Raw genomic sequence first — 13,884 nt, forward strand, 5'->3', positions numbered from 1 at the left:
TGCTTTTGGCCTAGGCAGTGCTAACCTTTGCCATTTTTGAATCTAAAGCCAAAGTGTGTCCCCCATCCCATACACTGGACTAGAGCTCAGTTTAGATATGACGAAGCGATGGCTTCATGATAAGAACAGATCCTGGATGGACATAAAGTTCTACTAAGCAATACTACTTAATTACTTCATTTCTTTGACAGCCATCAAAACTGAGGTCATGAAAGGCTGTAAAGATTATCAGTTCATCAGGGTAAGCGAACAGGCTAAGAGAAATATCTGATCACTAGAACCAGCTGTTTATTCTCTAAAAAGATTTCAAACTAATTTTCCCTCCCCCATGTCATGAGTACTTGACGGTTAGAATAAAAATAAACCAGGGAAAAAAGGGGAGGGGAGTAATTCAGAGACCTTTTTCAAGTGTATAAGACAGTCAGTTTCAAAACAGGCCTGGCTTTTGGGAAAGTGTTCCAAATAGATACCACCTCAGTTTACAAAGAAATACAATAAACAAGCTATTTTAACATTGAGAACATTTTTTGTTCTGAAAACCTAAGAATGTGTACACACACAATCCATCTACGTATAGACATAAATACGCACACAAACTGTGCTTGTGCATGTATTCTCAAATTTTCAGGATCTGTTCAAATATATGCTCTGTGTGCATGCAAGCATGTTGTGCGCTGAGTGAATTTCCCCCATATATACATATTAAAGACAAAGCATCTTGGTGAAAGTTTTCTGTTCAGCTTCTTTCCCATGTGATGTAGACAGGAAATGTAGGGTCAGGCATTATTGAATGTATTTGCCACAAAAGCAAGATTCACTACAAAAATACCAAATGTGGAATACCAAATGGAAGAACAACCTGAATTCTTTCACATTATGCAATGAGGTTTAATAGAGGCTCAGACATTCTTACAGTCCTTGAGTTACTTGGTTGGGGAATAATCTCCATGCCCCCACCCCCAGGAAAGTGCATCCATTTATTTAGTGGTGGGTTTTAGATGAATGATTCTTGGGATGTGAAAGGGATATTCTCAGAATCACTGGGTATAAATCTAATAAAACATGATTTAGATCATGCTTGGCAACCATAAATGCTGTTTCGAGAAAAATCTAATTCTGGAGCTCCTGACAGAGCAGTTTGAATTAAAAAAAACAAAGCCTGGGGAAGAGGGAAAGGCAAGGAATGAGAGGACCAAGAAAATCCAGCAAAGGGCCTCCATACTCCTACCCTATGTTTGAACCATTCAGAAACAGAACAGAAGAAACTCATAGGAAAATTGGCATTTCCCCCCCTAGTTAAATTCTCAAGGTCTCCTTTTTAAGTTCAAAGCCAGACAGCTCTGCATGGAGTGGATCAAAGGGCTTCCCACTGTTAACATCGTATTCATCATGTCTGCAGGTCACCTTAGATAATCCTCAAAGGCGTCACCTCATGATGAGGAAAAATAAACAATGGGATGCAGTACATTCATCAGAATGGGGCATCCAGACCTCAGAAGCAAAACAGGCATTGATTGTGCAGTGAAGTCCTGGCCCCTGCCTGCTGCTTCCATTTTGCCTCCCTCCAAAGCAATGGCCAGCACATGGCATTCCAGGACCACATTTAGAGCAGTAATAAGCTAGATGAAGATCCTTGCGCCCCCTTGAGGGGGGGGGGGGACCGATGGCTACATAAAGAACAAGGGGCTGGACCCCAGGGCTTTATCTGGTAAAAGTTGTGGAATTCTGGACAACAACAGTGCAGAGGCTCAAGGCAGAGGTCCTGTGCTGTGGATGCCAGCCTTCATCATTCTAGGAAAAGGCTCCATACGATCTATGTGGTCCTTTCACCTCTCAGTATTTTGAACTCCCTGGTGGCACTTAGATCGAATAATCCAGAGTTAAAATATGCTTTGCCTCCTGTTCTTCCCTCGAGCTGGAGGAAAGAGAGAGAGAAACATTAAGAATGTTCAAAAAATCTGAGAACTGTGGGCTAAATTTTACTGCTTGATGATTACATGGAAAAACAGGATTCTTCCAAATAATATGAAAGCTGCATATGGAAGAATGCACAGAAAGTAATTTGACTCCTCTCCTTATGGATCTCTGAAAGCCCATGATTAAGGCACCAATCACTGAATTATCAGCAAGCTTCTATTCCTAGGTATTCATTCATTTACACTGTGAAACAGTTATAGTGCGCAACTCACGGCCAAAGCTGTACAGAAGGTAGAAAGACAGGTTGCTTACCTGTAACTGTAGATCTTCGAGTGGTCATCTGTGCATTCACACTCATGGGATAGAGCGCCTGCGCCGATCCCCGAATCGGTATCTGAAAAGCCCTGGATTTTTCCGCGCTCGGCGCCAATGGGCATGCGCAGGCGTCCCAGTACGCATGCTCACCGGCGCCAGCGCGGGGATCCCGCCAGTTCCTTCCTGACCGCTGGAAGCCCCTACTGGAGGGAGACCGTCAGCAGTGGGGAAGGAGGGCGGGTAGTGTGAATGCACAGATGACCACTCGAAGACCTACAGTTACAGGTAAGCAACCTGTCTATCTTCTTCGTGGTCTCTGTGCTTCACACTCATGGGAGATTAGCAAGCAAGACATACCTGGAGGCGGGAAGACGGTCAACCGGAAGAAACAGCTTGCAACACCGCAGTTCCCAACCGAGTCCTCTGCTGAGCATGCACGTCCAGTGCGTAGTGCTTCATGAAGGCATGCGGAGAAGACCAGGTGGCAGCCTTGCAGACATCAGTAAGGGACACGCCTCTCAGGAACGCCACTGATGTGGCCATCGCTCTTGTGGAGTGTCCACGAACAGGTCCAGGTAACGGCTTCTTTGCCAACAAATAACAGAGTTTAATCATCTCAGTGAGCCATTTTGAGAGCCTCTGAGACGAAATCCTGGAACCTAGCTTGGGAGCAGCATACAAAACAAAAAGCTGCTTGTCCTTATGAAAAATCTTTGAACGGTTCAAATAAAACAGCAAAGCACGCTTAACATCCAAAGCATGCAACCTACGTTCCTCGTCCAAGGAAGGGTTAGGGTAAAAAGTGGGCAACCAAACTTCTAAATTGAGGTGGAGCTGAGATACCACCTTCGGAATAAAACTAATGTCCTGAGCCAGGGAAACCCCAGCCTCTCGAAAAACAAGGTAAGGATAATCACAACGCATCGCCGTGAGCTCCCCAACACGACGTGCTGATGTGATGGCAACCAAAAATGCAGTCTTCCATGACAGGAGCTGCAAAGAGCACGTGGCCATCGGCTCAAAGGGGCGACGAGTTAGTTTGTCCAGTACTAAAGTCAAGTCCCACAACTGTGGGGGTGATCTTGATGGTGGATGCAACCTAAACAACCCCTTCAAAAATTTCTTGGACTGAGGGTGTACGAAAACAGAGTACCCCTCCATTGGATCGTGGAAGGCAGATATTGCCACCAAATATACCTTGATGGAGGAGAAAACCAGGCCCGCATCCACTAGGGATAACAAAAAATCAAAAATTGCCGACAATCCCACCCTGCTAGGTGAGACTGAAGGATCAACTAAGAACTCAGTGAATCTCCGCCACTTCCTGTCATAGGAAGCACGGGTGGACAGTTTTCTGCTGTTCATAAGGACTTGCTGGACCCTGTCAGAGAACTCTACTGGTCGATGAACCACGCTGTCAGCTTTAGATGGGGCACGTTGTGATGGAATACATGCCCGCCCTGAGCTGACAGAAGGTCCGGTTCTGCCGGGAACTGGTAGAAGACCTCCCCCGACAGTTGAAGCAGGATCGACGAGGCCACCAGGGAGTCACCAGGATGCAGCATGGTCTCTCGCTTGCTATTTTGTTGACCACCTTCGTCAACAACGGCAGAGGTGGGAACATGTAGAGGAACCGGCCCTCTCAAGGAAGCAGGAGCCCGTCTCCCAGAGAGGCTGGATCCGCTCCCCCTCTGGAGCAGAACATGGGACATTTTTTGTTCTCGGCCATGGCGAAGACATCCAGCTGCGGGTACCCCAAAGCTGGAATACAGGCTTCAGAAAATGCCACTGCAGTTCCCACTCGTGTGGGGAAGCCCCACCCCTGCTGAGGGAGTCTGCCTGTATGTTGAGGACCCCTAGAAGGTGTGCCGCCTTCACAAAGATGTCGTATTGTAGACACTCCAACCAGAGATCCATCACCAATGCGCAGAGCCGACGAGACACTGTCCCTCCCTGCCTGTTGATGTAGCACAGGGCAGTGGTATTGTCCATAAGTAGCGCTACAGTCTTCCCCGCCACCAAGGGGCGGAAAGAGCGTAGGGCAAAGTGAACTGCTAGCAGTTCTAGGTAGTTTATGTGGCATTGAGTCAGTTTTGGTGGCCACTGACCTTCCATGTGGGCCCCCCAACCCCACAAGGAAGCATCTGTTGTGATAGTCACAGTAGGAGTTGGGAGATGGAAGGGAGCTCCCTGACAGATGTTGTTCTCTGACTCCCACCACTGTAGTGCCTGGAGAGTCACAGAAGGGATGACGAACCTCTTTCGAGGTGAGTCTCTGAGTGGGCAAAACTGGCGAAGAAACCACAACTGCAGGCCTCTCATCCTCAGTTTCGCAAAAAGCAGCACGCTTGTCGTCGCCGCCATTAGCCCCAGCATCCTCTGAAGCTGCTGCGCTGTGCCCCACTTTCGCCTCTGTAGAAGTCGCACCAGACCGATAATGTCCCTCGCTCTCTGAGGAGGCAGGTATGCAGCGATGCTGGTTCGTATCCAGCAAAGCCCCTATGAACTGCACTGTTCTTGACGGAGTAAGGTGAGATTTCTCCAAATTGACCTGCAACCCCAAGGTGTCGAGAAGACGTAGAGTGATGGCAATGTGCGTTGACAAACTTTCCCTCAACTTCGCCACAAGGAGCCAGTCGTCGATGTATGGAAAAATGACAACTCCCTGGAGACGGAGATGGGCAGCCACAATGCTCATGTGCAGTGGACAGGCCAAATGGATGGGCTTTGAACTGGAAGTGTTGGGAACCCACTGCAAACCGAAGGAAACGCCTGAACGCCGGATGGATGCTGACGTGGAAGTAGGCATCCTTGAGGTCCAGGGTCGCCATCCAGTCCCCTTGATTGATGAGGAGCAGGATTGCTTGCAGCGTGGACATTCTGAACTTCTGGTACAGAATAAATTTGTTCAGATTCCGAAGATCCATAATTGGTCTTAAGCCCCCGTCCCTCTTGGGGACCAGGAAGTAGCGAGAGTAAAAACCTCCTGTCCTGGCCTCCATCGGAACTCTTTCTATGGCTTGTTTCTGTAGGAGGTTGTTCACCTCTGCCAGCAGAGGTGGGGAAGGGGGAGTGGTGATCACCACGGATTGGTTCGGAATCTGAGCAAACTTTTATTTTGTAGCCCTCTTCTATGATGGACAGAGCCCACCTGTCTGTAGAGATCAACTCCCAGGCAGGTAGGAAAGGGCGGTGGCGGATAGATGTTGAACCAGTAGGGATAATGACGCGTGCCACGAGAAAGTCAAAGGCCCTGCTTTTGAGGGCGAGCACCCTTGGATTTGCCAGTGGCCTGAGAACCATAACGGTTCCTGTTGTTGCCTGAGTACGATGGTCTGCTGTCAGGCTGGGTGGAATGAGGTCGCCATTGCTGTTTGGGCGAGAACTTTTGATAAGGCTTCTTGGCCCATGGTTTGTGCCACTGCTTCGCCTTGGGAGCTCTGGAGGTGGCCTGCACACCCAGGTTCCTGGAGGTCTTCAGGCTCTTATCTATCTCCTGCAGTGCACTGTCTGTGGTAGTGCTGAAAAGGCCATCCCCCTCAAAGGGCAAGTCCTCAACAAAGGCCCTAGTATCTTGCTGCAGGGCTGTTGACCATAGCCATGAGTGCCGACGAATGCACACAGCGGACGTGAGGGCCTTTGCCGACACATCCACCATGTGCTTTGCTGCAGCCAATTGTTGCTTGGCCACAGCAAAGCCTTCTTTCTGTAGTTTCCTAGCAGCAGCCTTTTTGTCTTCGCTCAGGGAAGAGAGGAGAGGGGTGAGTTGTTCCCATACGGAGTATTGGTATCTAGCCATGCAAGCCACATAGTTAGATACCTTTACTCCTAGGGCCCCTGCAGAGTACACCTTTCTTCCCATATTGTCCAGCTTTTTTCCCTCCTTGTCAGGTGGGGATGAGTGGACCTTGCATGCTTTAGAAGAAGAAGAGACGACCACTGAGTTCGGTTTCGGATGGGCAAAAAGGAACTCAGCACCCATCTCCTAGACCCTATACATGTGGTCCAGCCTTCTAGATGACACCGGCGTAGAAGATGGTTTCTTCCAGGGCTTCTTGACTGCCTGCAGAATCACGTTTTGTGACCAGCAAAGCAATTGCTGTGGATGTGTCCCTTTGCATGTCAAAGACATCATCCACGACGGGTTGTGGTTGGGTCACAGGCAGGGAGAGGGAGGTTGTCATCCTCTTCACCAGTTCGCCATAGGACTTCAGATCCTCCGATGGCGAGATAGGAAGATCCTCGGCCGTATGGGACATTGGTGAAGGCTCCAAAGCACGTTCCTGGTTGTCGGTACTGCTCTCAGAGTCCGACAAGGAAGACTCCCTCTGCATGGAGTGCTCGGAGAGGATCAGCATCAATTCCCGGATGGGCGAACGGGTCGATGTCGATGGTCGCCGATGAGTTTCAGCCGCTGGGGCGGTGCGCCTCTCCGGAGGGATTGATGCCGATGGTCTTCGGGAACGGTGCGAAAGCCTTAACATGCAGGATGCCTCTGATTGTTGATCCCACTCCGCAAACTCCCTCGGTGGAAACCACTGATATGGAGGGTAAGGGTACGGATAGGTGGGCGGCCACTGATGCTGCTCCCACGGTGGTAGTGGTGGGAAACGGCGTGGTGCCATGGAGGGCTCTAGCTCCCGTCTGCCTCTAGGTTCCATCGGAGTAGACAGGTCCATCGGTGCCGATGTCTCTACTTTGGAGATCGAACCACTCCCACTACGTCGCCGCGACCCGGAAGACGAAGATCGCTGAGTGAGGTCGATCTCCTGCTCAGACATCGAGAGATGGGGCTGCTGAATACTGACTCTCGATGCCAATGGGCTGTGGCACGGGGACGCCAGGATTTTCCTCGGCGGAGCAGAAGTCATCGGTGCCGAAACGTCGCGAGAAGGCGATGGAGTGCGGGATCTCTTCTGCTTCTCTTTGGACTTGGCCTTCTTCAAAGCGGATGCTCAGGTCCCCGAGTCATCCCGATGCTTCTTGGTGGGCATGTCCACTGATCCTTCATGGGATCGTTTTGTGGAGGAGCCTCGCTCGATCGGCATTTCGGTCACGATCGGAGTCACATCGGCCGATGTGACCGTCGGGGCTGGAGCGTCTGCCATGGTTGATGCCGACGGGCCCGATGCCGATTTCTGAGGGCGGAGTGCCGACTCAGTTAAGGCAGCCAAAAGCCGCGCCGCCCAGTTTTTCCTCGTTTGCTTGGAGAAGTGGAGACAGTGTGGGCAGGACTCCATGCGGTGCGCTTCACCCAAGCAGAGAAGACACAGAGAATGGCCGTCTGGGGGGGCAATCTTCTTCCCGCAAGAGTGACAGCGTTTGAAAACCCCCCAATGTCTTTCCATAGACGCCAGTCGCAAAAAAACCCACTGAAAGTCCTCTGAGGGGAAAAATTTGGGGGGAAACAAACGGGGGGAAAGGCCCCGAAGGGCAGTCCAACAATCACACACAACTTTTTTTTTTAAACTATCTAAACTAACTATCTAACTATCTACGCTAAGAAAACAACAAACGGGCTATATACAACGATAAGGCAAAAAAACGATATCTCACCGACCGGGGACACGAAAGGCAAACCTCTCCGCGCAGCGGTCAGAAAGGAACTGGCGGGATCCCCACGCTGGCGCCGGTGAGCATGCATACTGGGACGCCTGCGCATGCCCATTGGCACCGAGCGCAGAAAAATCCAGGGCTTTTCAGATACCAATTCGGGGATCGGTGCAGGTGCTCTATCCCATGAGTGTGAAGCACAGAGACCACGAAGAAGATTGTGCAGTTTTCAAATAAAATACTAGAGCTATGAGTTAAAGCTCACAGAAGTGGGTCTTCTTTGAGACTTGCACATGGATGCAGTCCAATATAATCACCTTTGCGCAACACCTTGACAAACCAAGAGTGTCTTTGTTTGGGACACAAAGGGCTCACTGCAGGCAAAGATACAGGAGTTCTCGCAAACTGTCTTGTTCATTATATTTCTCTGGATTTGGAGGAAGAGGGATGCTCTGAGTATGAAGCTCAATCTAAGTGGTTAAGATGCCAATCTGGGCTCCCCCCCCCCTCCCAGCCGCATGTTGTCTTTATAACCCAGAACAAAATGTCTAAAGGAGTACATTTTCCAAGGACAAAAGTTGCCGAATTCCCTTCTGAAGTCTTTGGACAGTTTAGGCATTTGCTGCCATAATTCTATCTTACTGCCTCTGCAAAGCAACTGAGCTGGACCTTGGGCAAGGATGAGATCTTGGCCAAGTCTGGATCTAGTAAGGACTGTCATTCTGCAACAGCTGGCAGGCAGGAAGACACGGGAGACACAGATAGACAGCGCCTGAGCCTTATCATTGTGGCTTTCAGTGTTTCCTTGAGGCAGACTATTAAAAGGCAACAGAGTTTTATTGAGCCTCTCAACAAAAGTCATTAATATGGCTAAATACCTAAACCAGTGAACGGTCCAGGAAAAATCTGCAGCCAACATTATGACAATGAAGTCAATTTGAATGGTTTAGGCATGGTCTTGGATGCTTCATTGTCACTGGATGTCCAGATGACAGAAACAGCCAGGAGTCCATTTGTTTAGCCTCCAAGTTCAGTGCAAAGTCCCTGGTGTTAACTAGTTTGGGTCCAAGAAACGTTGGTGGACCTCCTCCAGCTATATGCACCAGCTCATACTCTGAGGTCAGCTGAAGAAGCCTTATTGCAGGAACCCTTTTTATTGAAGAAATCTGACTGGCAAGAACCCTCATGGGAGTTTCCCCAACAACTGCCCATTCTTTGGAAGTTAATTTCCCCTGTATTGCAAGATTCTTCCTCCTCTAAAGAACAGCTCCAAAAAGAAATGAGTTGAAGTCCCACCATGCTTCCTGTGCATTTCAATCTTATAACTGAATGATCCAGCAGCCCAAAACACAACATATTTCTGTAAAAGGGAACAAGAACTTACCCGAGTGCTGAAAGCCTGATCCTCGGTAGCCAGGATCTTTTTGTAGCTGTATTTCCTTCAGAGAAAAGATGGAGGCAGCTATAGGAAAATAGAAGAGACAAAAAAGACTGGGACTTCAACTCATGAATTTAGCTCCAAATTTATTTTATTTACTTACAATTTCTGTGTGGGAATGAGACAGACCAGTCAATGTGTCAATGGGTACTCATTACCGAAGTGCAGAATACATGGCACTGCATCTTTGCCAATTATTTGCCATCCTGATCCAATGCATATTTATTGAGCAAAACATTCCAGGGGGTTTAATGTCCCAAGAAAGCATCCATAGGATTGCAGTCTTAAATTTCAGTACTGCACAGGGCCCATTGTTTATGTTCCAGAGCACAAAGGGTACTATACTGGTATGAACTCAAGGTAGATCTACTGGACAGGTGGGTTTGAGCCAGAGATGCAGAATGTCTGTAGAGTCTTTGATGTAATGCTCCATACCCTATACTGCTTGAGACAGTGTGGCCTGGACAAAGAGAACATACAGATTTTAAACAATGCTCCCAAGGGGTCTAAATGATGTCCCCCTAGGGAATGCTTCCATTCCTGGGAAATAACTCTCTCCTTGTGCTCAAACCAGGCTGCATAATTTTTAATGCAATGTGACCCTTCCTTCATTACAACTTGTGCCAATCATTGACTGGAAACACTAATATCACAGGCTTATGCTATAGGATGCTTTTGCTATCGTACAACTCTTAAAACTCCCCCTCCTCCACAAACACCCTACTTGTGCCATCCCTTTAGCACTAAACTGTATGCATCTACAAAATAAGAAGACTTAAGACTACATCTCCCTCCCACTGCTGTCCCCACCCAGCAAGTGACAACACCATGTCCAAACTAGACATTTTTAGTTTTTAACAAGGTGGATCTGGGTCCCTTTCAGCCGCATAGTAGCTGTGGTGAATGGCTTTTCAAAAAAAGAGAAGACAGCACGCAAATGGTACTACTGAGGAAGGCAGAGGCCCCCCCCCCAGCCATTTCCCCATGCAGAAACAGTTCCGGGGGTGGGGGGTATTTCCCTAGTGTTGTTACTCCATGTGAAGTATTCTGTGTATGTGAAACAGCAAAAAAAGATGGAAATATCTCCCCCACAGAGCTGCTTCTGTGTAGGAAAATGCTCAGGGAGGGGAGGCAGGAGCCCCTCCGCCCAGTGGCATTCAAAGCCCATCTGGCCTCTCCTTTATTTTTGAAAAGCCATTCTCTGCAGCTAGTGTGTGGCTGCAGGAAACCTGGACCCAGCTTGTTAAAAACCCAAATAGTTTGGCCCTTACCTTATGCTGCCTCTTTCAATATGATGCTGGGGCTACAATAATAAGCACTTTGAGGGAATAGCTGGGGATACCTAAGCATTCTCACCATCCTGGTTTTTGATCTACCTTCTACCATCCTCTTTTCTGGTGAGACACACTACTATAGTTTTCACAACAAGCAGCAGGTTGGAAAGTCAACCCTAAAAATGCTTACTGAAGGACAGACTTCCTGGGGAAAACAGGCTTCCCTTCCTTTCTATAGCCAAAAAGAGAGAATTTTGGCTGCACTCCTTATACAGTATTGTGTAGGCAGGGCAGAATAATTAAACTGTCTCATTTAGTGGTATTTCAATAGTCACATGCACTTACTCTCAGGAAGGAGATGCACTCGTTCACCTAGAGTCATAAAGTAAGGGTGTCGCAAGGCCAATTCAGCTGAAATGCGTCTTCTGGCATCATACTACCAATGGGGAAGGAGAAAGAAAAGAATGGATTACATGCATTTTCATGAGGCTGTGTATATTTACATACTGCACTGAGAAGTAGGTTTGAATATATCAGGTGCGTCTGCACTGTTGATTATGAAACCGAGAGAACACACTAAGCCTAATGTGTTAACTTGAAAGACAAACAGTAGTATCAGAGAAGTACTACTGTAATTACTGAATTATTATACAATGCTCTGCATGTGGCTGCCCTTGAAAACTGTTAAGTTCAACTTGCCTGAATCAAGGCAGGCAGGTTATATCAGAGGGCTAAATACTGTGATTGTTATCACCCCTGTGTTGAAAGATCTAGACTGGTTGCCCATCTGTTTTTGGGCACAATTCTAAGTGCTTTTAAGGCTCTAACTGGCTTGGGGCCAGAATATGGGAAGGACTGCCTCCTCCTTTACTGTCCAGCTTGCCAGAAGGTATTCTTCTTTGTCCTTGTTCTTTGTAGCTGGGCTCCTACATGCAGAGTGAGGGGACCAAAGTTGGGGCTTTTTTGGTGGTACCACTTCATCTCTGGAATGCCCTCCACTTGAAGCTTGCCTAGTACCTAACTGGTTTTCCTTTACGTGCAGGCCAAGACATTTCTTTTTACCAAGTTTTCTTTTTTAACCAAGGTTTTTAACCAGGCCTGTCTGCTCTGAGCCTGAGGACCACTTTATCAATATCGTTTTGGACAGCACTGTTTGTGTTACACTGCTTTTACATCCTGGCATGTCTTTACTGACTTGATTTAATACTGTTTTATTGGCTTGATTTGTGTTTATTTATTTGTTGATTACTATGAGCCACCTTGAGCAGGTTCTGGAGAGATGTCATATACATTTTCAAAATGAATCATCATTTTGCACCCAGCTTCTTGCCATCTTTCAGCTGCCATGCTTTTGAGGCTTACAATAATCTTGTATTCTCCTGGTCTCTTCATTTCAATATGGGGGCAAGTGGCTGTCAGATGCACTACCTCAGTATTTCAAGACAACTGCTCTGTTTCCCCAAGATCCGTTATACAGTAATTGCTTGTTCTGTACTGTCTGTTGCATGCATGCAGGTACATTCTATGATTCTATATGAGCTAGGCATAAGAATATTCTCTGTGTATGTCACTTCATGATGTGTGTATACAATGACAGCATGGCACATTAGGTGGAAAGCATATGGTGGGTGATCTTGGGTAAATCACCATAATCTCACCATAATCTACTTTACAGGGTTGTTGTGGAGCTACAAACACTTCTTTATGCACATTTTATTTTTATACAGTGAATAGGATTCTATGGTCTTTGTGACTATAGAATGGTGCATCTTTCCTTTAAAAATATACATAAAAGAGAAAGGAAAGGAAAGGAGGAAAGAGGTTCCATGGATGTCAAGCACAAATATTTGTTTGAGTAAAGTGTTCTCTGTCTTACTCACCACAAGAAAATCAACTACACCTGAGAAAATCTACAAGTTATACTTCAGTTTTAGCTCAGCTGGGATAAGTTAAGCATTAGCTACAGAGCAAAACAATCTCTCCTTGGAAAACGAGAACAGGAAACAAAAGAATATTGACAGCAAAGATCAATCAAACTTTCCTCCCCTCGCCCCACCAAAAAAAAAAAAAGAGTTAACAATTCCCTTGAGTTCACTAATCATGATTTTTAAGACTGGATAAGACCAAAGATTCAGGCAAGAATGTGAGGAGATATGGTATCAATTCTCCATTATGATCAGCCATGCTGTGTTTTCTGGGGCAAATCTGTCTTCTGAGGACTGGTTCACATATTACTTTCCACTCCAGCAATTTCTACACTTGCTGAAGCTAAAAAAGAGAAGCAAAAAACCCCTGTAACAATCCTTTAATCTTAAAATGTCCATTGTGTGGAAATCCTTACAAATGGAAGGCATTTTAAATCAGTGGCTTTTCATGAGGGGACTTAAGCATGTTCTCTCTCTTCTAAAGTCACAGTACAAACACTACAACTTAAGCATGTTCTCTCTCTTCTAAAGTCACAGTACAAACACTACAACTCTGCCTTCACTAAAAAAAAAAAGGTACAGGTAGTCATCTGTGCAAGCACCAGTCGTTTTCGATGCCTTCACTCCAAAACTCTAAAGATATCCACATCACATATTTTTGATACTAATGATGCTTGCCATTCTTTTGCTCCACCCCCTTTAATTCTGCTTTAAAAATAAAGTCACAATGGTAGTTAAATTACTAAATAGTTGTGCCCTGTTAGGTCTTTATGGGGCTTGATTAAGGTGGAATGGCTATAAAATGGTTGTCAGAGTGCTCTGCAAGTTGCTATTCTGGTCTCCTGTTAAAGTTGCCTGAGCTTTCCCAACCCCTTCTGACAGCTCATGTGCAGAGTTCCCAAGAGGATGCATAAAGCTGCCAAACAAACAGAGCAGTTGGCACCTTCCTAAGGGAGCTCATCTTCTGTACTCTTTCTAAATCTAAAGTATTTCAAGGCCACTGAGTAGAATGCTGTGGGTCTTGTGGCCCAAATAATCAGCAGAAATAATTTGACTTCTCTTTAAAATGTATGGGTCCTGGAGTAACTCAGAATTCTGAAATACCCTAGAATTCTCATTTGATTCTAGATGGGAGTTAGTTCCAGCTTCTTCAACTGAGGAAAAAAATGCTACTATTCTAATTGTATTATACTTCTCTCTTATCTTGGAACTACCCAGGCTTATTTGAAGTGGGAATGTTTCTAGTACACTGAACCAAAGCCAGAGTACAGGAATTCAGGAATCTTTGATCTTCAGTCTTGTGTGGCAGCGGCTAAGCTAGTGGCTACTGAAGACTTCCAAACTGAAGAACAGCAGTTAAGCTATGTTTAGCACAATTTTTTTAAAAAGACAAAAGCTTATCCGTGTAATCTTACAACAAATCAATGTGGTCTGTACTTCAGTTTGATGCAACATGAGAGTC

General features: G+C 46.6%; 1 protein-coding gene across 1 annotated transcript in view; it reads right to left on the minus strand.

The window, feature by feature from the left end:
• Positions 1–867: 867 nt before the first annotated feature.
• The window catches only part of CDK18 (cyclin dependent kinase 18), a 111,794-nt gene continuing 98,777 nt past the window's right edge, over positions 868–13,884 (minus strand). Inside the window, exons 14-16 of the mRNA XM_060231322.1 lie at positions 10,843–10,933; positions 9,170–9,247; positions 868–1,915 (exon numbers count right to left, since the gene is read on the minus strand). Of these exons, the coding sequence (XP_060087305.1) occupies positions 1,881–1,915; positions 9,170–9,247; positions 10,843–10,933 (204 nt within the window). The 3' untranslated portion in view covers positions 868–1,880. The remainder of the gene's footprint in view (positions 1,916–9,169; positions 9,248–10,842; positions 10,934–13,884) is intronic.

Source organism: Heteronotia binoei, chromosome 2, assembly GCF_032191835.1.
Source record: "Heteronotia binoei isolate CCM8104 ecotype False Entrance Well chromosome 2, APGP_CSIRO_Hbin_v1, whole genome shotgun sequence".
Lineage (NCBI taxonomy): Eukaryota > Metazoa > Chordata > Lepidosauria > Squamata > Gekkonidae > Heteronotia > Heteronotia binoei.